The 24,325-nt window shown below is 37.8% G+C and overlaps 3 protein-coding genes across 4 annotated transcripts; 2 read left to right on the top strand and 1 right to left on the bottom strand.

Annotated features, from left to right (window-relative positions):
* Nucleotides 1–890: 890 nt before the first annotated feature.
* Nucleotides 891–7,396, bottom strand: LOC144443106 (long-chain fatty acid transport protein 6-like). Its single transcript, XM_078132478.1, has 9 exons — nucleotides 6,925–7,396; nucleotides 6,383–6,610; nucleotides 5,231–5,386; nucleotides 4,552–4,676; nucleotides 4,228–4,425; nucleotides 2,981–3,071; nucleotides 2,228–2,426; nucleotides 1,519–1,616; nucleotides 891–1,201 (listed from the first exon to the last, which is right to left on the bottom strand). Exons 1-9 carry the CDS (start codon nucleotides 7,394–7,396, stop codon nucleotides 891–893), a joined length of 1,878 nt encoding a protein of 625 aa, XP_077988604.1.
* A 2,008-nt stretch (nucleotides 7,397–9,404) lies between these two features.
* Nucleotides 9,405–14,071, top strand: LOC144443105 (monocarboxylate transporter 12-like). Its single transcript, XM_078132477.1, has 5 exons — nucleotides 9,405–9,454; nucleotides 10,301–10,534; nucleotides 11,400–11,543; nucleotides 12,257–13,147; nucleotides 13,881–14,071. The coding sequence occupies exons 2-5, from the start codon at nucleotides 10,315–10,317 to the stop codon at nucleotides 14,069–14,071; spliced, it is 1,446 nt and encodes a 481-aa protein (XP_077988603.1). The 5' UTR covers nucleotides 9,405–9,454; nucleotides 10,301–10,314.
* Nucleotides 14,072–16,341: 2,270 nt separating this feature from the next.
* Nucleotides 16,342–22,808, top strand: LOC144443774 (monocarboxylate transporter 13-like). Of its 2 annotated transcripts, none has more exons than XM_078133320.1 (5): nucleotides 16,342–16,401; nucleotides 18,427–18,660; nucleotides 19,517–19,660; nucleotides 20,833–21,723; nucleotides 22,465–22,808. In XM_078133320.1, the coding sequence occupies exons 2-5, from the start codon at nucleotides 18,441–18,443 to the stop codon at nucleotides 22,653–22,655; spliced, it is 1,446 nt and encodes a 481-aa protein (XP_077989446.1). In that variant the 5' UTR covers nucleotides 16,342–16,401; nucleotides 18,427–18,440; the 3' UTR covers nucleotides 22,656–22,808. The 2 variants fall into 2 exon arrangements, with proteins under 2 accessions (XP_077989446.1, XP_077989445.1); XM_078133319.1 differs by lacking the exon at nucleotides 16,342–16,401 and adding an exon at nucleotides 17,136–17,313.
* The last annotated feature ends 1,517 nt before the right edge of the window (nucleotides 22,809–24,325 follow it).

Raw genomic sequence — 24,325 nt, 5'->3', positions numbered from 1 at the left:
TCTGTAGCTAATCTGTTCGATAAAGTACTTTCTAAACTTAGACATTCAAGTTATAAAGTTGTTTATATGATTGGTTCACATATAATCATAAAGGATGACGTAATCGTTCTGATAATGATTGTATGCTTTGTACTCAAGTGACAATACTTACTCAAACTTGTCTAGTAAGCTTGTGATGATGATGCATGCCTTCAGTGACACTGCAATAGGGAACTTGCAATCCAGACTGAGCATGCTCAGGCGCAATGGCCTATGGGATTATCTGTGGTTACTGTAATACCTAATCTGGAGCTACCGATAAAAAACCCTCACACAATGGTCAGGGTGAATTGATTATTTGTGGTTACAAACAATGTAACATTCTTTACAATACTATTTGATTAGTATTTATTATCACATTTCCTATGATGCAATATTCAACATGGTGGGTTTGCAAGTTCCCTATTGTCTTCTAGCATTGATAGAACAATTGATTGCATGCCAGGAATTTTCTCGGCTTTTGTACACTAAATTACAGATCGAAATCCTTTATAGGTTGTGTCTTAATACAAGGATGGAGTTTAGTTAACTAAAAATGATGTCTAAGTATGCTTCAGTAAGTAGAATATTGCGAGAACATTTTAATATGTGACAAAGATTAAGCCCTTCGCCATCCAACACAAACCGAATTCTAAAAAATATGATATAAATTTTTTCTTGTGTATATGAGAGTAATTACCCTTCACTGTAAACATTAACTTACAAAGGCTAGCCTATAGGCCTTTCATCAATTTCAATAAGGAGGACTGTATGACTATACTACAAGGCGAGTTTTATCTGGCAACATATCAAGAAAGTACTATCATGTAATGAAAAGTCGCACTTTTGTCAAGCTTGGATTTGTAATACAATCACAAACGAGCTGCACCAACAGTAATACTTTTGTACACGTCACTGTCCAATAGTCTGTACGTCTGGCTGTTACTATCCATCACAAAGATGGCGTCACAGACGATGGATGGATCAAATCCTTCCTTCATAAGATCCGTCTTTGTGTACTTGAAGGTACCTGTCATATCTAGGGTTTGACGTATTCTAATAAACCTGGGACAAGCGTAAGGTGGCAACTTAGAATGAAGGTAAGTGTAAAGTTGGTGAAAGTCCAAGTTATGGTAACCATCTTTTAGGATCACAGCAGCCATACCAGCACGACCATTGTGACCTATTTATAGAGGAAATAAAACAGTAATTGAAACATTTCAAAATACAATTTCAGTAATTGGCACGCATAGCATTCAAAACTAATATGTAATTATCAACAGTACTATTAGTTTAAAATGGCAAGCACTTATTACGATTTCAAAATCCACCATTGTATATCATTAATTGTCCCGTGTTGACTGGTCCAGAGGGCAACATCATGATCATACGTCTATTTCCTTGACTATGGATCACTGTAACACAAACTGTTGGGGGGGGGGGCGAAGCAAGTCTGTCCTTGTTTCAAAGGAAAATCAAAAGAACTTCACAGACACCTACCTGGAACAGTAACGCCATACAAAATAGCTTCCTGTACAGAGGGAAACGAAGTCAATGCTTGGGCAACTTCTGTCGTCGATACATTCTCTCCTTGCCACCTATTCTTGAAGAAAAAGTGAAAATAAACGAGTACACAGGCGAAGACCTATGAATCAATAATTGGCCGAAGATGTGTCGTTCTAAAGGGGAAAATGATTTATCACGTGACAGAAGTTGAGATTGGATGATAGTTCAGTTTGCAGTGACACCACAATTTCAGTCGTATCTTCTTTCCAAATTTAGATATTAATTCGCTTCATTTGTATGTCGTTTATTGTCATGGTTCTCTTTTGATGAAGATGGACCCTTGGAAACACACCAAGATTTGAAGAGAACCCACGCATCTACTTTGGCATTCCCTTATGTCGGTAAATCGTTGAATTATATATTCTAAAATCAATTTTAAATCAAAATCAGGAAGCAATTGTTGTTTTAGCATTTTGTTCCTTTTTAATAATTGACGTTATTTTACCCACGATTTCTCTACTATTGACAAGCCAAATATGAGACAAAATTCAAATGAGCTTTATCGAAAATAGATGAGAGGGTGTAAATGTATATACTTCATTATCAAACGTGTTTGCCATACAAGGGAAATGGCAACTTCAACGTGTATTCTAACTGTCTGTATGTCATCTTATTTTGGACAAGCACATGGATGAAACTTTACCTGAAGGTGTCTCCTAGTCTATCGACAAAATACAGATAAAAGTTTCTGTCTAGCATCATAAGATCACCAGAATTTATATATTTATCATCTTCTTGAAGAACATTGTGAAGTATTCGCTTTTCACTGAGCTTTTTGTTGCCATGGTATCCATAGAATTGATTCAGGCCCGATGGTTTGGACAACAGCAGCCCTGGTTCACCTTGAAAAAAATAAAAAATAAAACGCGTGTTAAGGAAATCTATAAGACGTATACGCGTAATGCAATTTGAAGCCAATATATTTGTACCTAAACATCATGTTTTCTTAATGATATTGGATTAAATTCTATACTGGTTTTCAACATACTTAATATGTAATTTCAGATTCCGTACCTGCATGGGATAATAGTAGGGAAAGTAACATGATTGTTCTATTTCAATTTCATGCAACTGAGATTAAATTCATACTAATTTAAATATCTAAGGAGCTTTGTCACTACGAGTCGAAAGCCGAGTAGTAACAAAACCCTCAAGTCATGAATATTGTCTGGTTGAGTAATGTAACTATTGGGAATGATATTATTATTAAACGCAACGAGAGTTACAGCTGCTACAATAAGTGTTTCGATATCAAACCCTGGCTTAACGTAGGACATCGTTGTGAATTAAGAATATTAGAATTCCGTTTCACCGTGTAGAGACAAATAAACTTCCACTTGTCAACAATATCTCAGATTTGGCAGTTTATACTAACCTGGATTTTACATGTACTCACCATACTTAACTGGAATACATCTTCCCTTAGAGTCACGAATTGGTTCTGCTATTTCATAGTCACATTTAACTATTTCAAAGGATCCCAATTTCTGTTGCATATAGATGAGAGGCTTGTTTTACTAAAACATCACCTGGTAATCAATTATGTTAGCACATAGTATATTAAGTAGAAAGGAAATACATTTCTTTTGAGTACAATACACGTGACAGTACAGTTGTAATGGCAGCTGCTAACAGTGAAAAGTGGTCGTATACAATTAATGGGAACTCATATTTATATTTCTTTATGGTGTCGAGGTGAAAAAAATAATCATATAATGGCTGGTAAAATGCATGTATGGGGAAAGTACACGAAGTTTGAAGTTGAAATCAAGCTAACAACTTGACATCAATTTAACTGTTAAGTGAGGGGATGGGATCCTAAAACTTAGGTCAAGACACACTCCTCCATTATTGAGATAGAGGAACGAGTATCTGGTATTGCAAAATGAGGTTGATGCTCTAATCACCTGCAGATTAGCAAAATTATAGTGACCCATGGGTATGATATGCATATGTGATTTCAAATAAGGTACAGAAACATGAGAAAAGGAAATGAATGAATTGAATTGGGTTATGGGAAGAATAGGGACAAGAGAATGAGATACGAATGAAGAGATCGTGGAGTTACTTATATGTTGGACACCGTGTACCAAACTGCTGTATCCAAGTATGTCTTTTGACAGATGAATGGTGGTGCTGACTTTCAAATATCGTCTATGTAAGTATGCTTGAAGGTACATGTGTAAGACTCAGTGGGTTTTTAAAGAGTAGATAGATATACACTTGATTGGAATCTCTATGTGTTACTGTTTTTGAGTTATGTTATAAATTGTGACCTTTAACTACAAATATGGCTTCCATAGGTCGAATTTGAGAATGTCAAAAAACAAAGTGATGTGCATTTGTCAAGTATAATATTTCAACGTTGTACCAGGTTTGAAAGAAATCGGCCTATGCACATCGAACATATGGACTCAGGTCTGAGACTTAGATGAGTACAGACGGGGAAACACACACACACACACACACACACACACACACACACACACACACAGACGGAACCCATTGTAATAGTCCACTTTGGGTGATGCCCGAGCGGGAGCTAAAATGAATAAAGATGAGATACACCTTATAGCCAAAGATACACAGAGTTGCCATGTTTCTTTTGACAGTTAAAGACTAGACCAATTGCATAGCACTCACTCTTAACAAAGGTGAAAACATTCCCACAACTCCAGGTTTTCCCTTGTCAGTGTTAATAGAAAAGAAGGGCAAATCTGTAGCGCCGTAAAATTCCGCAATGGTATGTATGTGAAAACGTGAGAGAAATTTGTTCCAGATATCTGTCTGTAGTCCATTTCCTATCATGCATCGCACTTTATGTAGTTTGTCTTCTGGTCTCTGAAATAAAAACACAGTACAGCAGTGTAACTGAACATTGCTATAAGCTATAATTGTTTGACCTGGTGAACACAATTGAAGTCATCGAAAATTACAAACTTAAGGGACAAAAGAACTGGTTATCACCTCTGGAGCAGCCAACAGGTAACGACAAAGTTCTCCAACATAGAAGAAGACGGTAACGTTGTGTTTACAGCAATCTTGCCAGAAGTGTCTGGTAGAGAACTTTGGTGCTATTACACAGGTAGCACCTAGTAGACAAAGGTAATAAAGTGTTTTCAATGTCAAATATGAAAGGCCAAGACAAGTCTGATAACTTTACACAATTTAGCAAAAGATATGGTTTCTTTACAATATACATCTAGACAAATCATAGACCCTAGGGTCTATGGACAAAATTTAATGAGAATTTGCACAGCGTATTTGTTAAGTAAAGGGGTTATGCACTTCACAAGTCATGGGGTGGCGATATGGTTTGTTTTTTTGCATGTTAGTACATAGACCCTCCACCAACGTATCCTGTTGTTGGTGGAGGGTCTATGGTTAGTATAATGGCTCTAGCAAACAGGTATTTATCACATCTCCCAATAATCCTGAGGTTGACCTGAACCTTTAATATTGCTAATGGGAACATAACAGACATTGCTTATTACTTCTGAAGTGTGTATACTTCAAGTGTGTGAAGTGTGGCATATGTAGTTTCTTGTTGGTTTCTGTGTGGTTGTATCAAACAGAAAAGCTGAATGGTATTGTGAAATTCACTGTATTTGGAGAAATACCACATATCTCCTATTCAGATGCTTACCTGATCGAATAGCGGCACCAACAGCAAGACAAAATCCGACAGCGTGGTAGAGCGGCGTTGTTATGTAAATTACGTCACTGTTGCCAATGATAGATGAGAAGCGAAACGAGGCACGTAAATATCGAGTGTTGGGATATCTGGCAGCTTTTGGCAGACCTTCAGAGATACAAGATGCGAAAATATGTCATTCATATTGTGCAAATATACATTTAATTTCTTGGGAAGATATACTTACATTAATTGTTGTTAACGCACAGAGCCTATGGCATATATTGAATACAGTCTGGGAATTAGTGATGTCTATCCTTGTTGCGCATGCTCAAGCACCAGTCAGGGAAGCAGGCACAGAAGAGGCTATGTAGGTCACTGAAAATATTGGGAGTCGTCATTATTTATGACCGGGGTGGGGGGTGGGGGTGGAATTGCTTTAAAATCCAGAAAAGTTTAGTAACCTCCCCTCCTTGACTCAAAATATGTTCGTAACCCCAGGGCCTCCCCCACCATTTTACAGTCATAACTGGCATTCTACAAACATTACACAAATTGAGGTCGAGTGTTCCATTGAGGCATGTGTACATACATACATACATACATACATACATACATACATACATACATACATACATACATACACAAACACAAACACAAACACAAACACAAACACAAACACAAACACAAACACAAATTTTTATTTTGAAATTTAATTTCATCATCATCATAACATAAGCTTATTCCAAAAGGGAGAGATAACAATGAATGCAGCTTATTCCCAAAGTAGCTAGTAAAATTGGAAATCAGGCGGCATAAGTTGAATCGAAGTTTGAGGGAGCCAGATGGGGGTGGGTACGGGAGGGGGTTCCCCAGCACATATTTACATTATTTGATTTACAATCTCATTTGAGTGAAATAAATTGTTATCATACAATCAAACTTTTCACCGTTAAACAGTCAGTATATGTTCAAGTCTCCTCATTTAAGAATGGTACTATTTGTAGATTCCCTTTTAAGATATCCTAGCATATCAAGTAACTAACTCCCCCCACCATGTCTATGTGATTGCAAAAGCATCTTAAGTGACACATTTTCTATTCATCCAAACACAATACTTTAATGTTTCTGTTTTATGTCGCCACATAAATCTTGTTTCCATACCTGTTGTTCCAGACGTAAATATGTAAAGAATAGTATCATGAATATTCATAGCACTTCGTAGTGTAGGAGAAGGTGGAAGGTCAGAAGCTGCTGTCAATTGGTCGTCAATGTACCTGATATACTTTGATGTTACAGTGTCGCTAAGTTTATTGCCAACACTCCAGATACCCATTTGTCTATCATGAAGTTCATCTTCTATCTCCCTTACAGCACGAATCAGGTCTTCACCTACGGGCATACACAACCTTAAGTTCATTTGCCTCCATGTTTCATATGCAATGTAATCATCATCGGTGGAAATCTTATCGATATAAAAGAACAAGGTCTTGCTCCCACTTTGATTAAACTTGAAAACTTTTATTTCTACTTTTCAGTCCTTCACGGAGGACCTTCGTCAGGAATCTTAAAACGAATTTAAAAAAAAACTGTGGACAATGTGCTTACAAATAACTTTTTCTTCTGAATCATCAATATATGATTCTGGGCTTCTGAAACAGCACAAGTATCATTATATGTAATATGCAAAATGAACGTTCACCTACCTTTACCAACAAGGACAGTTTTGGCCTCAGATATATCGATACAGTGCAATAACGAATCACTACGCAAATTGTAGTTAATCAGAGCACACTTGATGCCTAATTTAGCAAACCCTAGCCATGCCCAAATGTATGCTGGTTCATTCCGCATTAATATAGCCACTGTATCACCAATGTGGAGTCCTTGATTCTGAGCAAAGTGGGACATTTTGTTTGCCATAACGTCGATATCATGGTAGGAGTACAAGGTGTCATTATAAATAATGAATGGTTTGTAGGGAGTTTTTGCAGCGGCTACTTCGAAGAGGTCCACGATAAACAGCTTAGAATCTGCACATACTTTGAGGGCGTTTTCCAGCGCCCTGGTCTGTCTTACCACCTGGACATCCCGATACCAGTAGGGGTAGATAGTGTGTGCACCGGCTGCAACTACAGCCGTAGCAGCAACAACAGCAGAGCACGTACTGGCCGACATATTTTTAACTTACACAGCTGTTGGTTAGCATGGCTTCACAATCACCTTTGAACGCATGTGACTGACCTTTGCATATATATGTCGATCTGGAGGTCGTGCATCACGAGCTTTGGAGAATTGGCAAGGAGTCAAACAGAGCATGCGCATATATACTGATTGCTTTGCCGTCCGAGTTTCCCTTCATATCATTGTCTATCAGCAACAATGTATGGATGGATGAATGAATGAATGAATGAATGAATGAATGAATGAATGAATGAATGAATGAATGAATGAGAAAATGCACAGAGACTTATTATTAGTGTATTGAATGCTAGACACGGTAGTGCTGACTCTACATGTACGTACTGGTTAGCGATTGCGATTCAATTCGTCCCAATTTCAAATCGTCCCATTTCAACTCGCCCCAATTTCAACTCGCCCCATTTTTAACCCGTCCAATTTTCAACTCGCCCCAACAACACTAGTAAACGTTTATAAATCTAAACGATACATGGACTCGAAGTACGGGGACCGAAAAATTTACATGATTTTACCTACATGGCCAGTTGAAGCGTAGCAAATGTAACATTTCGTAGCAGAAAGTGGTGTGGGTTTTAGCTAAGTGTTTGCTAGATCTAGAACTTATATACTAGCACAACAACTTTCCTCAGTCATGGAATATTGTTTATAAAAAAGAAAAGAAAAAAAAGTACAAATCACGTTGTCATCATTACTTACTCCCTTTCTGCTTCTGTCCTCTGCGTCTAGAGCTCGGCGAGATTAGGTGCAAACAAATTCTGGGTTCAGAGTCTCTTTTTATTCTATCGTGTGTATTGTTCTGTGCATTTTGCTTTGCTACAGCTACCACGGAAAGTATATTTTACTGATTACATGTCGCTTAAAGTAAAGATTAAAAACTGATAAATAAAAACAACGAATGATTTATTCTACCTATAAATTCTCTATGAAATGTTTTGTAGAGTTCTCAGTCCAAGCAAGGTAAGCATAGGGTGCCTCATCGAAACATTTAGTGTAGTTGATGCAATGACGGTGAAAAGGCTACACTAATACTCCATAGTTATTGCGTATCCTCGAGCACAGTATTGATAATTATATTATAGCATTACCAATTCCAGTGAATTTTGTGACGTCATCGCTGTACATTATTACTGATAATGTACTCCGCCCCGGAATGAGCATAACAATACAAGCTTATGTCCGTAATGAGAGATGAGATTTGTTCTGTTTCTTCATACGACTAGGTATTTTTTCGAAATGTATGTTGTTACTTATGATTGTCATTTCTACTGTTTAAAAATACAACGCATTCATGAAACAAATTTGTGTTCACAGCAGTTCATTGAAGTGTATATGTGTGTGTACGTGTACGTACGTGTGTCGCTATGATTAGTATTCGGCTTCCGGGCCGAACATGGCAGACGATGTTCAGCGCTGTGTATATTATACGTTGTTTTGCGTTTCTCGGTCTACAAATTCACTGGAATTGGCAAAACTATAAAATATTAACAATAATGTACGCCCTCCCAGTCCATAATGGACTCAAGCAAACTTTGCACTCCATAATGGGCTCGGCTCTTGCATCGCCCATTATGTCGTTCAAAGTTTGCTTGAGTCCATTATTGTTTAAATATTAATATCTGTATTAATATCCATTTTAGCGTGTATGTGCGTGCGCGCGCGTGTGTAACACAGCGAGTGGCGATATGTTATAGCCTACAATGTATTATATTTTTGTAAGTAATTAATAGCGTGCACAGTCCATCCGGCTTTCACCTATCAAAAAGTGTAGCGTACACCAGCATAAGTTCAAATAATAGATCATCTTGTGTGGAATAAACCATAATATATAGATAGAGATAAGGACACATGAGGTCGCGGCGCATGCGGGATGCCATACATTACAGTCATCGCCAGCCTATTGTATGAACATCAAATTGAGACATCTGGACGTGTGGTGACACGGATGAGATGGCAGTTTTCAAAAAAACTTCAAAGTCCAATATAGGATTGATCTGGAACCACGTAAATATTCGTTAATAAGAACTTAAGAAATAAGTAAGTCAGGCAAGTCATATTTATCCTCCAATATTTAATGATACATCATACCATATATTACACATTTAGAAGTTGACACATAAATATTATATTTAAAAAACACATACACGATCTTGTAAATGCAGTTGAATTCTGTTTGCATTAGTATGGCCCTGTATAGAATTGTCAACATATGGCATTGCGCGAAAACTGTGTGTTAATATCAGTACGTACACCTAAAGTCCGCTAGCGTAAGATTAGAAGAATTAATGTAAGGTCAAAGCATAGACGTTATCTCTCTCCAACATCTATGCAGTGAACTAGATCTAACCATTGTCTAAATATGTAAATATGCATGTTTGTAACCAAACATTTAACCAAACATAATGCGGGCAAATGTCAAAGCGCTTGTAGGTGTGTAGAAAGGATGGACATCAAATAGAAATGGCCAAGGGAATGAATGGTTTGGGTCTACAGAATCTATGCATCGTGCGGACTCTGAGTGCAAATATCCAGAGCTAGCTTACAGCATGCATCATTTTGATTTCCGTGTCAGTGGCACAGATAGCTTGACAGTTTCGACAGCGTCCATTGAGGTACAGAAACAAGCAGATCACGTGATAACATTCAAACAATGAACTCTAGGCTAGAGCATTGAAAGGTTATCACATGACGTCGTTTGTATTCATCCCTGACATATACTACTACTCAAATGTCACACAAAGGTCTTGAAAGTCGACCATTAAATGAAAAAGTTGTGTGAAGAAAAAATTCCCGCTATATATATCGTCACCTTCAAAGTTTCGAGATGTTTTCCTTCAAGTTATTTGATAATCCTAATACATGTCTTCTCCATTCTATCCCTAGCGTTCCCACCAGTCATGACTAGTAAATACAAGTATACCAAGTCTGAGAGTCACCCTGAGGGAGGCTGCTGGGGATGGTTGTCAGTCGTGGGACTTTTCATCCGCCTTTTCTTTGCGAAGGGCACAAGTGTTGCTCTTGGGATTTTCTTTATCACCTTTATCGAATATTTCAACGAAAGTGCTGCGAAGACATCATGGATTTTGTCATTATCCTCGGGTTTGACTTGGATGGTTTGTAAGTATTACTTTTATGTGACACTAAACATTTTAATGCTATGCATAGAAGGGGACATGTGATGCTATGTAGAAGTAATGATGTATCGTTCAGCATAGTTGGTCCCACACTCAATTTGTTGTGCTAGGTGACATATGCAGTTATAGTCACATTTACACAATGAATGACCGTTGCCGCACCCAACTCCATACTTTATCATAACTGTATACATTTTCTTCGAAAGATATGAAAATATGCAATAATTTACAAGATACAAGGTTCATACAGTTTCTTCCAGAAATGTGCGCATGTTCATTTATTAAATGCAAACGTCACTGGGGGGGGGGGGAGAAATTTTAATATCTACCAAATAAGTCATTCAGAGTGTTTTTAAAAACTATAATTTTGTTTTATTTATGTCTCATGCGATTAGGGAGAAATGTAAAGTTGAAACTTCATCAGTTTCATAGAGTGTCACTATTTTGCATTGGATACTCGTTATGGGAGTAACCTTTTCACCTTTTCCTGGAACTACTTAACTATTCAATGCTTTAATATTAATGATTCAAAGAAATGTAGACAATTATATCTAAAACTTTATCTTACACAACGACAACAGACGGGCTATGTTTATGTTTAAGTAGCACCAATATAAGTTTAAAGTTGACTCCCAGGTGACACCGCCGTTCCAGTGGAAGGTCAGTGACATGAAGAAAGCCTCAGATGCATCACTTGGCGTAACATGCAGCTAAATTGCGAAATCATAAAATATATCAAAATGTATTTTCCCACAATGCCTCTCTTCTTAAAGAGTACCACATCTATGAATATCTCGACAATAATATTTTTTTAATGACCTGTTATTTCTTCCATGTTGTAATAAAAGCTCCCATCACGGCAGCTTGTGCCAAGAAATTTGGATTCAGAAAAGTAGCAATGGTGGGTGCAGCAATTTCATTTTTATCCCTGACAATTAGTACGTTTTCAACAAAGTTATGGCATTTGATAGTCACCTTTGGATTTTTTAATGGTGAGTATTCATAAGTTGTTGTTTTTGGGTTGTTGTTGTTGTTGTTGTTGTTGTTGTTGTTGTTGTTGTTGTTGTTGTTGTTTGGTTTTTTATGGGGGGTATGGTTTTTAGTGTATTTTCTTGTTCCACGTTCATGTTAACATAGTCATGTGTGTACTGATACATATTCAACATACCTACAGTCCAACATGAATAAGTTTAAGACCAATGAGCTCAGATAAGCCGGCTTTTGTTTAATTTTTGGTCTTTATTTGACGTTTGCGGTCTTCTTTGCAAATATTATGTAGGATATAGGGAGGCCAACATTCACATAAGCACTATAGACAAAATACAAACTTGAAAAGTGTTACCTGAAGGTTTCGATTGCACACTTTAGTCTTTGTCAATAGATTAGCCCATTATGAAGAACACATGTACCTTACAGACATGTGAGTGTAATAGGGGTCATAGGTGACTGGAAGTTTGTATCGTCCCCGTCCCTGTTCCACGATGGTTTAAATACTCGAGATGGAAGTTGATACAAACTTCCAGGCACCTGTGACCCGCTCACACGCTCTCATGGATCAAAAGTTTGATCCGCTACTATGGTTTAGTTCATTGTAACAGTAAATTATCAGCGCAAGTCAACATACCAGCAGAATTTGTTAGATTGTCAGAAAATCAACCAAAAACTTGGCGTGAATAATAATTAATATTTGTACATTTTCACACAGGTTTAGCGTATGGTACTTTAAGTCCACCGGTGATAGCAAATGTTGCTCTGTACTTCAAGCGACGACATCCATTAGCCAGTGGAATAGGTTTTATGGGAACAGGTGTCGGGACATTGGCTTTGCCTACGATTTTTCAGTTTTGCATCGATGCCTACGGATGGAGAGGTGCAATCCTCGTTTTTGCTGGGATGTCTGCCAACTTGTTCATTTCTGCGGCATTGATTGTATCCATAAAGAGACCCAAACCAAAACGTACAAACACGATAGACAACTTAGACTTTGAAGTGTTAGATGGCCAAACGCCAATTATTGAGGGAGAAACTGGGGGGACGAGTGAAGACGAAGTAGGATTCAAGAATTCCAAGTCAAGAAGTACCACGTGCAGAGCTTGTTGTCTAGATTGTAAAACATGTTCTACGTTTTTCGACTTCAGACTTTTAACATCAAACCGCATGTACGTGCTCTTAGTCTCATGTCAAGCCATTTTCTCAGTTGGACAGGCTATCTCGTTGGTGCATCTAGCCCCTATAGTACTAAGTATTGTAAAATCAAAGTCAACAACTGCGAGATTACTATCCATAAATGGTGTAGGTCTTTTGGTAGGAAGTCCGACTTTCGGGTTTATACTCAGTCGTTTTCGTGTGAACAGAATATTGTACACGAGTTTGATAAATTTACTCAATGGAGTATCGGTTCTACTATTACCATTTACATCTTCGCTTGGAGCAGCTATACCGTTACTCTTTGCTATTGGTATGTCAAGGAGTGGATATGCGGCACAATTCAATGTTACTGTTAGATCCATTCTACCTGACGCCTCTTTCATCACTGGGCTTGGTTGGGGTTTACTGTTGTCAAGTTTTGGACAATTAATTGGGCCAATAATATCAGGTAAGTGTTTGATATGTATGTACTACAGATAAGTATTTAGGATATTTTGTCTACATACTCGCATGGTAGATTACTTATTGCCAAAACTGTTCAGTCGAGTTCCTTAGAATGTTAAACTTTCTGATTACTAAATAAAAAGCTTGTCAATGTATAGTGAGTATAAAGCTGCTCTCAATATAACGGTAAGTTATACAATTCAAGTTTTTCTATTGAAGAACTGAATCCTTTCTTGCAACGTTGTTTGAACTATACGAGAAATTAGTCTTGTAAAAAGACCTCGGGTCTGTGTTCCGAAGGTTGCCGAACAAAAGCCGAAGGATATGGAGTACTCCGAAGGCGTACAACCGGTCACATTATCACGTTTTCGTTAACTATTCATATGTCATAACTAAAATGTTACAGAATAGAAAACAATTTTACATATCCAATGAGTTTCTTGAAATCTGGTTCAATCTGTTCCATGTGTTTACGAACAGTAAAAACTATATTTACCATTGCCGATTTTCAGAGCCAATCCGACTTTCACAATGCTAATTTGTAAAGGGTCATTCATTCATTCATTCATTCAAATCACATTCCACCATGTGCATGCTTACTTGGAAACAAGGTTTCTGGGATCGAATACAAGATCATTTCAATGACTTCAAGTGAAATTTCTAATAATTTCTGTAATATTGTACTAAAAATATAATGATGGAAATTATCTTTCTTCCTCCTCTGATTCTTATCTAAGGTCACCTACGCGACATCACAGGCAGCTACGACTGTTCGTTCTACTTTGCTGGAGCCACAATGGGAGTATCTGGATTGATACTGGCTGCAGGACACTACATGTTGAGGTCGAAGACAGATAGCCCAGTACTAGACCTAAGTGTAAGACCACCAGAACCGTTAGCAATAACAGAATATATGTCTTCTGTATAGATTGGGAATAATATCACACCCTGCTATTATATTTACAAGTGTTTCTATTGCCATGATTTGTTTACGGGGAATGTACGGCACCCTAAGATTGTATAAATTACGTACGTGACTACAACCAAAACAAACCAAGCAAAGAGTTTGTCATGTGAACTTTCATTACACAGTTCAGTAATAATGTAACTTGAATATTGTATAATATTTGTTATATTATGCTAATTTACATGACATATAAATCATTATGTAATAAACGTAAATGCAATGTGTGAAGTGTTGTTTGTAGATCAAGGTTGGCACGTAAATGATATCTTTGTATTCTCGATAAAATGTGTGTGTATGTGTGTGTGTGTGTGTGTGTACGGTGTGCTTATATAGAGAGGGGAAGGCAACTCCAGGAAATAGATGTACTTCATAAACTTTTAAGTTGTGTTTTGGAGATTCCTTTTATACTTTCATCGTAGCTTCAAGAGAAAATGTAATATCACAGGATGACAATGAGCCTCTTCTACTCGCCAGAAACATAAGGGATTGACATGTTATGGAAGTAAAGGGAACCTTCATTAATTGCAGGGGGACTAGGGGCACTTTGTTCAAAATGGTTCACAAGGGGGCCATGTTATATAGTAAATGGAAAGAGTCAAATTTTACTTGACTCGTATGTGTCATCTTATCGCTACCAAAGCCATTATGTAGAGAGATAAGGTTAACGATGGGTACTGCATCTCATTGCTGCCACAACCATTAGGTAGAGAGATAAGGTTAACGTTGGGTACTGCATCTCATTGCTGCCACAACCATTATGTAGAGAGATAAGGTTAACGTTGGGTACTGCATCTCATTGCTGCCACAACCATTAGGTAGAGAGAAAAGGTTAACGTTGGGTACTGCATCTAATTGCTGCCACAACCATTATGTAGAGAGATAAGGTTAACGTTGGGTACTGCATCTCATTGCTGCCACAACCATTATGTAGAGATATGGTTAACGTTGGGTACTGCATCTCATTGCTGCCACAACCATTATGTAGAGAGATAAGGTTAACGTTGGGTACTGCATCTCATTGCTGCCACAACCATTATGTAGAGAGATAAGGTTAACGTTGGGTACTGCATCTCATTGCTGCCACAACCATTAGGTAGAGAGATAAGGTTAACGTTGGGTACTGCATCTCATTGCTGCCACAACCATTATGTAGAGAGATAAGGTTAACATTGGGTACTGCATCTCATTGCTGCCACAGCCATTAGGTAGAGAGATAAGGTTAATGTTGGGTACTGCATCTCATCGCTACCACAGCCATTAGGTAGAGAGATAAGGTTAACGATGGGTACTGCATCTCATTGCTGCCACAACCAACCATTATGAAGAGATATGGTTAACGTTGGGTACTGCATCTCATTGCTGCCACAACCATTAGGTAGAGAGATAAGGTTAACGATGGGTACTGCATCTGATTGCTGCCACAGCCATTAGGTAGAGAGATAAGGTTAACGTTGGGTACTGCATCTCTGAAAGGTTGTCATTCCACTGTTTACATACTGGAAGTGCTGTCATTCCAGTTCCAAAGCATTGAAAATGCTGTCATTCCAGTTATGTTATAGAGTGGCAGCTGTCATTCCACTGGTTTTACAGTGCATTGGGTGTCATTCAAGTAACGGAATGCAGAAAAGGGTGTCATTCCACTGTTTACCCACTGTAAATGCTGTCATTCCAGTTCCAAAGCATTGGAAATGCTGTCAGAGTGGCGGCCGTCATTCCACTGGTTTTACAGTGCAGAGGGTGTCATTCCAACTAAGAGAATGTAGAAAGGTTGTCATTCCACTGTTTACATACTGGAAGTGCTGTCATCTGTTTTCTGTCAATGGGGTTGTCATTCATTTTAGGGTCACCCATCTGCACATATAAATACACCAAGGTTATTGCGTACCCTCGAGCACAATATTGGCACGCATGTTTAACCATTAGAAACATTGACATTGACACTTAGCTTATATGTTTTGATCCCATAAATCAGTGCTGTGAGAAACCGTGTCTCGCAACTTGTATTGAAAGATGTTTTTACCCACTGTAATATAGTTCCATGATTTTGGTAAAGTATGCGTGGATTTCTGACTTTATTGTAATATTTCATACCTCGTTTATGATCAGTTTGTGATCGATGTAATTTTGAGAGACAATCGGTTTGGTGTTTAGTATGTATTTCCTTTCATAAATCGTGTAGTAACATAAAGACTAGTGTGTGTCAGCAGGCAGCACATTTTGCAACGAACGAAGACGAAGTAACATACTCGTCGCCAATATTTACCTAGAGTGCTAACTAAAAGGCCCACGACGTAATATAACCTTTATGTATTTAATTATTATAATGGTAGAAATCGTTTTGTTCCATAGTTTGTAGTATAGTGTTTATAAGACTTATTATGAAGCACCAGTTTGTAAACATATCCACCATATAGCTAACCATGTGTATTTCTAGGTCATGAAGTGTTTGTGTCATGTTTCAAGTTCTCATGTAAGTTCCGTTTGATGATTTACCAGATCTTACGGTGGTGTAATTGAAGATGTGCATACGTCTTAGTGTGTACACAAAGTGTAAAGGAGATTGCACTAATAAAGAAATGCCATCAGTATAAAGATCGTGTTCGCCAAAGTTTTTTTTTTTTTTTTTTTTTTTTTTTTTTTTTTTTTTTTTTTTTTTATTAATACAGAAACAAACGAAAAAGAACTACAGCACATACGAGAAAGGAAAACACAACACACAACCAAACAAACAATGCTGTCCCTAGCTACAAAAAAAAAAATAATAATTTAGACCAAGTCATGGTAACTGTTCGCCAAAGTTATTTAGTTGGTACTTCTACAAATAGCGTGCGCAGTCCACCCAGCTTTACCTGTCAGAAAGTGTCGCTTATGTACACAGCATTAGTTCATCAAATAATAGGTCATGTTGTGCGGAATAAACCATAATATAATAGATATAGACACATAAGATAAGGACACATGAGTTCGCGGCGCATGCGGGATGCCACACATCACAGTCATCGCCAGCCTATTATATGAAATCAAATTGAGACGTCTGGATGTGTGCCCGGACGTGTGGTGATGATGTTGTCTGCAGTCAGTATGTGACAGTTTGTCACCAACAACACAAGTACTCTACGTTTCTGTTTACAACTTCATATAGATTACCAATGACAACATACTGTATAAGAATTCTGGCTGATTGTTAGTTCCGCAATGATAAGGTAACGTGTAAGTCTGCACACGTGATAACACTATACGTGACAGACGGGGTTTGATCGAGTTTGAATACAAGAGTATCATATACACCAAGTTACTCGTTCATCAGCCTCGGTGTTTGATTTTAGTATGCGGCTTACAATGGGACCTCAGTTAGCATCATGTGATATGCGTACTGCATCTGTCATATCATCTGTCATATTTTACTGCGATTTATAATATTTGTATGAAACATTAGCGCCTTTCATGTCAGTCTGTTTACTTGTACTACGGATTTAGTAGGTCTATGTGAAAAAGAAAAAGAAATAAGTAAGTCAAGCAAGTCATATTTACCCTCCAATATCTAATGATACGTCACACCGTATATTACGCATTTAGAAGTTGACTCAAATATTATATTGAAAAACACGTACATGATCTTGTAAATGCAGTGGAATTCTGTTTGCATTAGTATGGCCCTGTATAGAATTGTCAACATATGGCATTGCGCGAAAACTGTGTGTTAATATCAGTACGTACACCTAAAGTCCGCTAGCGTAAAATTAGAAGAATTAATGTAAGGTCAAAGGATAGACGTTATCTCTCTCCAACATCTATGCAGTGAACAAGATCTAACAACATGCCTACATAATTTATGTATGTTTATGACCAGACATAATGCGGGCAAATGTCAAAGCGCTTGAAGGGCCAGTGAACGAGGAATGAATAGTTTGGGTCTACAGGATCAATGTATAGTGCGGACTCTTGAGTGCAAATATCCAGAGCTAGCTTACAGCATGCATCATTTTGAATTCTGTGTCAGTGGCACAGATAGCTTGACAGTTTCTACAGCGTCCATTGACATGCAATTGAGGTACAAAAACAAGCAGATCACGTGATAACATTCAAACAATGAACCTAGACTAGGCTAGAGCATTGAAAGGTTATCACATGACGTCGTTTGTATTCATCCCTGACATATACTACTACTCAAATGTCACACAAAGGTCTTGAAAGTCGACCATTAAATGAAAAAGTTGTGTGAAGAAAAAATTCCCGCTATATCGTCACCTTCAAAGTTTCGACATGTTTTCCTTCAAGTTATTTGATAATCCTAATACATGTCTTCTCCATTCTAGCGTTCCCACCAGTCATGGCTAGTAAATACAAGTATACCAAGTCTGAGAGTCACCCTGAGGGAGGCTGCTGGGGATGGTTGTCAGTCGTGGGACTTTTCATCCGCCTTTTCTTTGCGAAGGGCACAAGTGTTGCTTATGGGATTTTCTTTATCACCTTTATCGAATATTTCAACGAAAGTGCTGCGAAGACATCATGGATTTTGTCATTATCCTCGGGTTTGACTTGGATGGTTTGTAAGTATTACTTTTATGTGACACTAAACATTTTAATGCTATGCATAGAAGGGGACATGTGATGAAGTAATGATGTATCGTTTAGCGTAGTTGGTCCCACACTCAATTTGTTGTGCTAGGTGACATATGCAGTTATAGTCACATTTACACAATGAATGACCGTTGCAAACCCAACTCCATACTTTATCATAATTGTATACATTTTCTTCGAAAGATATGAAAATATGCAATACTTTACAAGATACAAGGTTCATACAGTTTCTTCCAGAAATGTGCGCATGTTCATTTATTAAATGCAAACGTCACTGGGGGGGGGGGGGGGAGAAATTTTAATATCTACCAAATAAGTCATTCAGAGTGTTTTTAAAAACTATAATTTTGTTTTATTTATGTCTCATGCGATTAGGGAGAAATGTAAAGTTGAAACTTCATCAGTTTCATAGAGTGTCACTATTTTGCATTGGATACTCGTTATGGGAGTAACCTTTCCACCATTTCCTGGAACTACTATTCAATGCTTTAATATTAATGATTCAAAGAAATGTAGACAATTATATCTAAAACTTTATCTTACACATCGACAACAGACGGGCTATGTTTATGTTTAAGTAGCACCAATATAAGTTTAAAGTTAACTCCCAGGTGACACCGCGCGCAGGTCCAGTGGAAGGTCAGTGACATGAATAAGGGCTTAGATACATCACTTGGCGTAACATGCAGCTAAATTGCGAAATCATAAAATATCAAAATGTATTTTCCCACAATGCCTCTCTTCTTAAAGAGTACCACATCTATGAATATCTCGACAAAAATATTTTTTAAATGACCTATTATTTCTTCTATATTGTAATAAAAGCTCCCATCACGGCAGCTTGTGCCAAGAAATTTGGACTCAGAAAAGTAGCAATGGTGGGTGCAGCAATTTCATTTTTATCCCTGACAATTAGTACGTTTTCAACAAAGTTATGGCATTTGATAGTCACCTTTGGATTTTTTAATGGTGAGTATTCATAAGTTGTTGTTTTGGGGTGTTTTGTGGTTTTTATGGGGGTGGGGGTATGGGTTTTGTTGTGTTTTCTTGTTCCACGTTCATGTTAACATAGTCATGTGTGTACTGATAGATATTCAACATAATTACAGTCCAATATGAATAAGTTTAAGACCAAGGAGCTCAGATAAGCCAGCATTTGTTTAATTTTTGGTCATTATTTGACGTTTGCGGTCTTCTTTGCAAATATTATGTAGGATATAGGGAGGCCAATATTCACATAAGTACTATAGACAAACGATGGTCACATTGCAGTACAATATGAGGTTATTACCCGATACCACCCTTTCCTTCAATCATAGCATCGTGGCATTTGTGCATATTAACACAGTGCAGTTATATACGGGTACATTGTATTACGAAGTGGAAAGGGCACGAACCGACATTTGTTTGTTTTTATTCAGAATCACTGTCTCTTGTCCAATTAGAATAGGTACTTATCGTTAACGTAAATATCATGACATTTACCACAGTCCTTTATTACAAGTGAAAATTTTCGGTAAGCATCATGAGCAACTATTAATAGGCATAGGTACATGTACATGTTTACGAGAATATATTCATTTACATGTATGTTTGATATAACTGTAACTCCACCAGCAAAGATGTAACTCATCTGCATATGTTTACTTACAGGTTTAGTTGATCCAAATGAAAATTCATCTGTGTGTTGGTAAACCGTGGTATCGGATTAAACGTTTGATCAAAATACAAACTTGAAAAGTGTTACCTGACGATTGCACACTTTAGTCTTAGTCACTAGATTAGCCCATTATGAAGAACACATGTACCTTACAGACATGTGAGTGTAATAGGGGTCATAGGTGACTGGAAGTTTGTATCGTCCCCGTCTCTGTTCAACCGTGGTTTTTTAAATACCAGAGATGGAAGTTGATACAAACTTCAAGGCACCTGTGACCCGTATTAGGCTCACATGGATCAAAAGTTTGATCCGATACCAACGTTTAGTTATATTAATTGTAACAATAAACCATCAGCGCAAGTCAACATACCAGCAGAATATGCTGCATTGTTTGTATATAATCATACAAGTTTGACGTATTTCACAGAAAATCAACCAATTTGGCGTAAATTATAATTAATACTTATACATTTCCACACAGGTTTAGCGTATGGTACTATAAATCCACCAGTGACAGCAAATGTTGCACTGTACTTCAAGCGACGACATCCATTAGCCAGTGGAATTGCTTTTATGGGAATAGGTGTCGGGGCATTGGCTTTGCCTACGGTTTTTCAGTTTTGCATCGATGCCTACGGATGGAGAGGTGCAATCCTCGTTTTTGCTGGGATGTCTGCCAACTTGTTCATTTCTGCGGCATTGATTGTATCCATAAAGAGACCCAAACCAAAACGTACAAACACGATAGACAACTTAGACTTTGAAGGGTTAGATGGCCAAACGTCAATTATTGAGGGAGAAACTGGGGGGACGAGTGAAGACGAAGTAGGATTCAAGAATTCCAAGTCAAGAAGTACCACGTGCAGAGCTTGTTGTCTAGTTTGTAAAGCATGTTCTACGTTTTTCGACTTCAGACTTTTAACATCAAACCACATGTACGTGCTCTTAGTCATATGCCAAGCCATGTTCTCAGTTGGACAGGCTATCTCGTTGGTGCATCTAGCCCCAATAGTACTAAGTATTGTAAAATCAAAGTCAACAACTGCGAGATTACTATCCATAAATGGTGTAGGTCTTTTGGTAGGAAGTCCGACTTTCGGGTTTATACTCAGTCGTTTTCGTGTGAACAGATTATTGTACACAAGTTTGATGAATTTACTCAGTGGAGTATCGGTTCTATTATTACCATTTACATCTTCGCTTGGAGCAGCTATGCCGTTACTCATTGCTATTGGTATTTTAAGGAGTGGATATGCGGCACAATTCAATGTTACTGTTAGATCCATTCTACCTGACGCCTCTTTCATTACTGGGCTTGGTTGGGGTTTACTGTTGTCAAGTTTTGGACATTTAATTGGACCAGTAATATCAGGTAAGTGTTTGATATGAATGTACTGCAGATGGGTATTTACGATATTTTGTCTAGATACTCGCACGGTTGATTACTTATTGCCAAAACTGTTCAGTCGAGTTCCTTAGAATGTTAAACTTTCTGATTACTAAATAAAAAGCTTACCAATATATAGTGAGTATAAAGCTTCTCAATATAACGGTAAGTTATATAATTCAAGTTTTTCTATTGAAGAACTGAATCCTTTCATACAACGTTGTTTGAACTACTAGTATACGAGAAGTTAATCTTGTAAAAAAGACCTCGGGTCTGTGTTCCGAAGGTTGCCGAACAAAAGCCGAAGTATATGGAGTACTCCGAGGGCGTACAACCGGTCACATTATCACGTTTTCGTTAACTATTCATATGTCATAACTAAAATGTTACAGAATAGAAAACAACTTTACATATCCAATGAGTTTCTTGAAATCTGGTTCAATCTGTTCCATGTGTTTAGGAACAGTAAAAACTATATTTACCATTGCCGATTTTCAGAGCCAATCAGACTTCTTCATTTCACAATGCTAATTTGTTAAGGGTCATTCATTCATTCATTCATTCATTCATTCATTCATTCATTCATTCATTCAAATCACATTCCACCATATGCATGTATACAAGATCATTTCAATGACTTCAAATGAAATTTCTAATAATTTCTGTAATATTGTACTAATAATATAATGACGGAAATTATTTTTCTTCCTCTGATTCTTACCCAAGGTTACCTACGCGACATCACAGGCAGCTACGACTTTTCGTTCTACTTTGCTGGAGCCACAATGGGAGTATCTGGATTGATACTGGCTGCAGGACACTACATGTTGAGGTCGAAGACAGATAGCCCAGTACTAGACCTAAGTGTAAGACCACCAGAACCGTTAGCAATAACAGAATATATGTCTTCTGTATAGATTGGGAATAATATCACACCCTGCTATTATATTTACAAGTGTTTCTATTGCCATGATTTGTTTACGGGGAATGTACGGCACCCTAAGATTGTATAAATTACGTACGTGACTACAACCAAAACAAACCAAGCAAAGAGTTTGTCATGTGAACTTTCATTACACAGTTCAGTAATAATGTAACTTGAATATTGTATAATATTTGTTATATTATGCTAATTTACATGATATATAAATCATTATGTAATAAACGTAAATGCAATGTGTGAAGTGTTGTTTGTAGATCAAGGTTGGCACGTAAATGATATCTTTGTATTCTCGATAAAATGTGTGTGTGTGTGTGTATGTGTGTGTATGTGTATGTGTGTGTGTGTGTGTGTGTGTGTGTGTGTGTGTGTGTGTGTGTACGGTGTGCTTATATAGAGAGGGGAAGGCAACTCCAGGAAATAGATGTACTTCATAAACTTTTAAGTTGTGTTTTGGAGATTCCTTTTATACTTTCATCGTAGCTTCAAGAGAAAATGTAATATCACAGGATGACAATGAGCCTCTTCTACTCGCCAGAAACATAAGGGATTGACATGTTATGGAAGTAAAGGGAACCTTCATTAATTGCAGGGGGACTAGGGGCACTTTCTTCAAAATGTTTCACAAGGGAGGCATGTTATATAGTAAATGGAAAGAGTCAAATTTTACTTGACTCGTATGTGTCATCTTATCGCTACCAAAGCCATTATGTAGAGAGATAAGGTTAGTTGGGTACTGCATCTCATTGCTGCCACAACCATTAGGTAGAGAGATAAGGTTAACGTTGGGTACTGCATCGCATTGCTGCCACAACCATTATGTAGAGAGATAAGGTTAACGATGGGTACTGCATCTCATTGCTGCCACAACCATTATGTAGAGAGATAAGGTTAACGTTGGGTACTGCATCTCATTGCTGCCACAACCATTATGTAGAGAGATAAGGTTAACGTTGGGTACTGCATCTCATTGCTGCCACAACCATTATGTAGAAAGATAAGGTTAACGTTGGGTACTGCATCTCATTGCTGCCACAACCATTAGGTAGAGAGATAAGGTTAACGATGGGTACTGCATCTCATTGCTGCCAAAACCATTATGTAGAGAGATAAGGTTAACGTTGGGTACTGCATCTCATTGCTGCCACAACCATTATGTAGAGAGATAAGGTTAACGTTGGGTACTGCATCTCATTGCTGCCACGACCATTAGGTAGAGAGATAAGGTTAACGTTGGGTGCTGCATCTCATTGCTGCCACAACCATTATGTAGAGATATGGTTAACGTTGGGTACTGCATCTCATTGCTGCCACAACCATTATGTAGAGAGATAAGGTTAACGTTGGGTACTGCATCTCATTGCTGCCACAACCATTATGTAGAGAGATAAGGTTAACGATGGGTACTGCATCTCATTGCTGCCAAAACCATTATGTAGAGAGATAAGGTTAACGTTGGGTACTGCATCTCATTGCTGCCACGACCATTAGGTAGAGAGATAAGGTTAACGTTGGGTGCTGCATCTCATTGCTGCCACAACCATTATGTAGAGATATGGTTAACGTTGGGTACTGCATCTCATTGCTGCCACAACCATTATGTAGAGAGATAAGGTTAACGTTGGGTACTGCATCTCATTGCTGCCA

This window comes from Glandiceps talaboti, chromosome 12 (assembly GCF_964340395.1).
Source record: "Glandiceps talaboti chromosome 12, keGlaTala1.1, whole genome shotgun sequence".
Taxonomy (NCBI): domain Eukaryota; kingdom Metazoa; phylum Hemichordata; class Enteropneusta; family Spengelidae; genus Glandiceps; species Glandiceps talaboti.
The sequence above is the reverse complement of the archived record's forward strand: the minus strand, read 5'-3'. Positions and strand labels throughout refer to the sequence as shown.

Bases quoted from the DNA above. Each gene is read 5' to 3' on its own strand.
- LOC144443106 (XM_078132478.1), bottom strand. From the start codon at position 7,396: ATGTCGGCCAGTACGTGCTCTGCTGTTGTTGCTGCTACGGCTGTAGTT. The intron at 6,611-6,924 runs GTAGGTGAACGT...GTATGCCCGTAG, and splicing joins AACTGTCCTTGTTGGTAAAG to GTGAAGACCTGATTCGTGCT. The intron at 1,202-1,518 runs GTAGGTGTCTGT...CTCTATAAATAG, and splicing joins GTATGGCGTTACTGTTCCAG to GTCACAATGGTCGTGCTGGT.
- LOC144443105 (XM_078132477.1), top strand. From the start codon at position 10,315: ATGACTAGTAAATACAAGTATACCAAGTCTGAGAGTCACCCTGAGGGA. The intron at 10,535-11,399 runs GTAAGTATTACT...TTGTAATAAAAG, and splicing joins GGGTTTGACTTGGATGGTTT to CTCCCATCACGGCAGCTTGT. The intron at 13,148-13,880 runs GTAAGTGTTTGA...TTCTTATCTAAG, and splicing joins AATTGGGCCAATAATATCAG to GTCACCTACGCGACATCACA.
- LOC144443774 (XM_078133320.1), top strand. From the start codon at position 18,441: ATGGCTAGTAAATACAAGTATACCAAGTCTGAGAGTCACCCTGAGGGA. The intron at 18,661-19,516 runs GTAAGTATTACT...TTGTAATAAAAG, and splicing joins GGGTTTGACTTGGATGGTTT to CTCCCATCACGGCAGCTTGT. The intron at 21,724-22,464 runs GTAAGTGTTTGA...TTCTTACCCAAG, and splicing joins AATTGGACCAGTAATATCAG to GTTACCTACGCGACATCACA.